The sequence below is a fragment of the Megalops cyprinoides genome, chromosome 4 (genome assembly GCF_013368585.1).
Source record: "Megalops cyprinoides isolate fMegCyp1 chromosome 4, fMegCyp1.pri, whole genome shotgun sequence".
Classification (NCBI taxonomy): Eukaryota; Metazoa; Chordata; class Actinopteri; order Elopiformes; family Megalopidae; genus Megalops; species Megalops cyprinoides.
This window is the reverse complement of record NC_050586.1, coordinates 544,699-547,500: the sequence shown is the minus strand read 5'-3', so window position 1 is coordinate 547,500 and position 2,802 is coordinate 544,699. Positions and strand designations below refer to the sequence as shown.

Here is a 2,802-nt window from a genome sequence, read left to right as displayed (position 1 = left end):
AGCGTACGCAGAGAGTCAGTGTACAGCGTACGCAGAGCTGAGTGCCTGTGCCTGGCTGTCCTGCAGGTGGGTCCCGCTCTGAACACCTTCCGGGACCCTGCAGCTCGGAGGAAGGCCCTCAGAGCGCAGCACTCCGACACAGCGGCACCCCGAGACCTGCTGCTGCACGGCTCCTCCAGCCTGAGCTAGGGACTGCAAACACTGCCGTCCTCAGGAAGAGAGAGAGAGGGGGAGAGGGAGAGAGGGAGGGAGGGGGAGAGAGAGGGAGAGGGAGAGGGGGAGAGAGAGAGGGAGGGAGGGGGAGAGGGAGAGAGGGAGGGAGGGAGGGAGGGGGAGAGGGAGAGAGAGAGGGAGGGAGAGAGAGAGAGAGGGAGAGATAGAGAGGGAGAGCGTGAGAAAGAGCGAGAGCGGGAGAGAGAGAGAGGGAGGGAGAGAGAGAGAGGTAGAGAGAGAGAGGGAGAGAGAGGGAGAGAGAGAGAGGGAGGGAGAGAGAGGGAGGGAGAGAGAGGGAGAGAGAGAGAGGGAGAGAGAGAGAGAGGGAGAGAGAGGGAGAGAGAGAGAGGGAGAGGGAGAGAGAGTACAGTTGTGCAGTTGTACTCTGTACAGAGTGCAGTTGTTAATTCATGTTTAAAATCGATTATTGCTTATTTCTTTGAGTAATTACAGTTACACAATTGCTGTAACTGTTTATTCACCATGAGCTTTGTCTGTATAAATTAAAATGCACCAATAACAATAACAGTGGCCAAGGCATATCCACAGGTGTTCTCATGCCACATGGTACTCAGATGCACATGTATATCAGATATCCGAATGAATATATGGATGAACACAGAACTAACAAGAAGCATTCTGCCATTAACCTTTTAAAATGTCTTAAAAACTGAGTAATTTAAGAAAGTAGACCACGGAGCGTTTTTAATTAAAACTGTAAGACACGCAACGGGGACAGTTCCCTGCAAAAGCGCACAAAGAAAAGAAGAGGAGTTCAGTGCAGTCCAGCCCGCTGCGCTGGTCCTCCCCGCCCCCGGCTCCGCCTCGCCCGCTGCGCTGGTCCTCCCCGCCCCCGGCTCCGCCTCGCCCGCTGCGCTGGTCCTCCCCGCCCCCGGCTCCGCCTCGCCCGCTGCGCTGGTCCTCCCCGCCCCCGGCTCCGCCTCGCTGGAACAGCTTGTCGCCGGTTCGGACACCCATGGGAGCCAACAGCGCCTCACTCGCCTGCCGGTGTGCGCCGCGGAGGAGCGTCTCCAATCTGCTCTTCAATTGTTTGGATCCGGCGGGGGCCCGAACTGGGAAAAGGACGGAGAAAAGGAACAACTTAATGCCGAGTTAAGTTCTGTGTCGCCTGATCTGTTGAGCAAATGTTTTTCTGTCTCTTATTAGCATGTGAATGTATTACTGGGAGAAGACTGCACGGTGCACGTTACGATCACATGCAGACTGCTGTATTTGTTCCGCAGGTTGGAGTCGACTCCATTGAAGGCAGAAAGTTTTTGTTCATGTAGTACGATGTAACGTCATCTCTTTATATATTTTATCTTCAATAATGCAAAGCTTATTTCGTCCCCATGTTCATGCAGGCATCTGCAAATACCGGTACCGCAGCTGCTTCTACTACAGTAATAAAAAGAATAACGATAAACGATACTCGGATTCTGCGATTATAATTTCACGGTACATAAGGTTGTGGAATTTCTGGCAGTGATGGTTAAGGAAAAGCGCTTCTTCAGACTGCAAGTTCAAGTCACTGACGCACTACCCCTCGGCAAGCTGCCGCTACGTGAAGTAGCGACGCGTGTAAATGTATAACACTTCAAAACGTAACACATTGAAGTCGCCCTGGTTGTGTTTGGTAAGCAAATAACTTGACAGACACCCAACGGTAAAATACCAAATATTTAAACAGACCGGCCTGCAGGAAAGGCCTTGTCCTACATCAGGCCTAAGGTTTGAGAATGGCAAAGCCACTCTGACGTCCCCGTCATTAGTTTCATCCGTGGTAAGATGAAAACAAACTGTAAGAATTGCTTGTAAATAGCGGATTCTGGGTCTCATAATTAATTCCGCGTCTCTTATTCAAAGTGAGAGAAAGGGGAGGGAGATCCGCCTTCCTCCTCCCCTCGGCGAGCGAGCCATCACCCAAAAACACCACTCAGCCAATGGAAAGCTGCCGCTGGTGACGTGTGCAAACGGAACACCTTTAAAAGCCAGCTTCCGAGTATGTCACAAGTTCATTTTAAGGGAAGTGTCACTGTAAAGCTTTAGTTCCTGGATGTGTGCGTTTAACTTGGTTTACCCCCGGCTGCCCGCTCCTTCACCCGGCTGGCCGAGTCTCAGCTTGCCCACAGCAGCCCTTGTCTGGCGCGGAATGATGCTGTATAATGTGGTCCTCTCTCTCATCCTCTGCTCAGGCCACTACAGTGAACTACCTTTAACCTTATTAAACTTTCAACAATCTCTGGCTTCCTTTACCGTCAGGAGATCTTGAATTCGACCGACTTTGATCACGAGTGTCTCTGTCCGTGGTACTGAACTAACTCGCCTGTTGGATTTATGCTACGATATGCATTTAACAAAACTCTGAATGGTCGTTGTTATGTTATTAAATAGCTGTGATGTAATCTGAAACAATACGGCGAAGACTAGATTTAGAAAGACACGTTTTTTCGTTTCCTGGGACCATACCTGAATTCAGGAAATCAGTTTTACTCGAGCGCTTGAAAATGTCTACGCGTTGCATCGATTATTAACAGACAAACTTTTTGGATGAGGAATTGATTACCTACCAATTTAGAAATCCTGGGA

General features: G+C 50.2%; 1 protein-coding gene across 1 annotated transcript in view; it reads left to right on the top strand.

The window, feature by feature from the left end:
* The window catches only part of cfap77 (cilia and flagella associated protein 77), a 26,918-nt gene extending 26,729 nt beyond the window's left edge, over positions 1–189 (top strand). The window contains exon 7 of the mRNA XM_036526111.1: positions 67–189. Within this exon, the coding sequence (XP_036382004.1) occupies positions 67–189 (123 nt within the window). The remainder of the gene's footprint in view (positions 1–66) is intronic.
* The last annotated feature ends 2,613 nt before the right edge of the window (positions 190–2,802 follow it).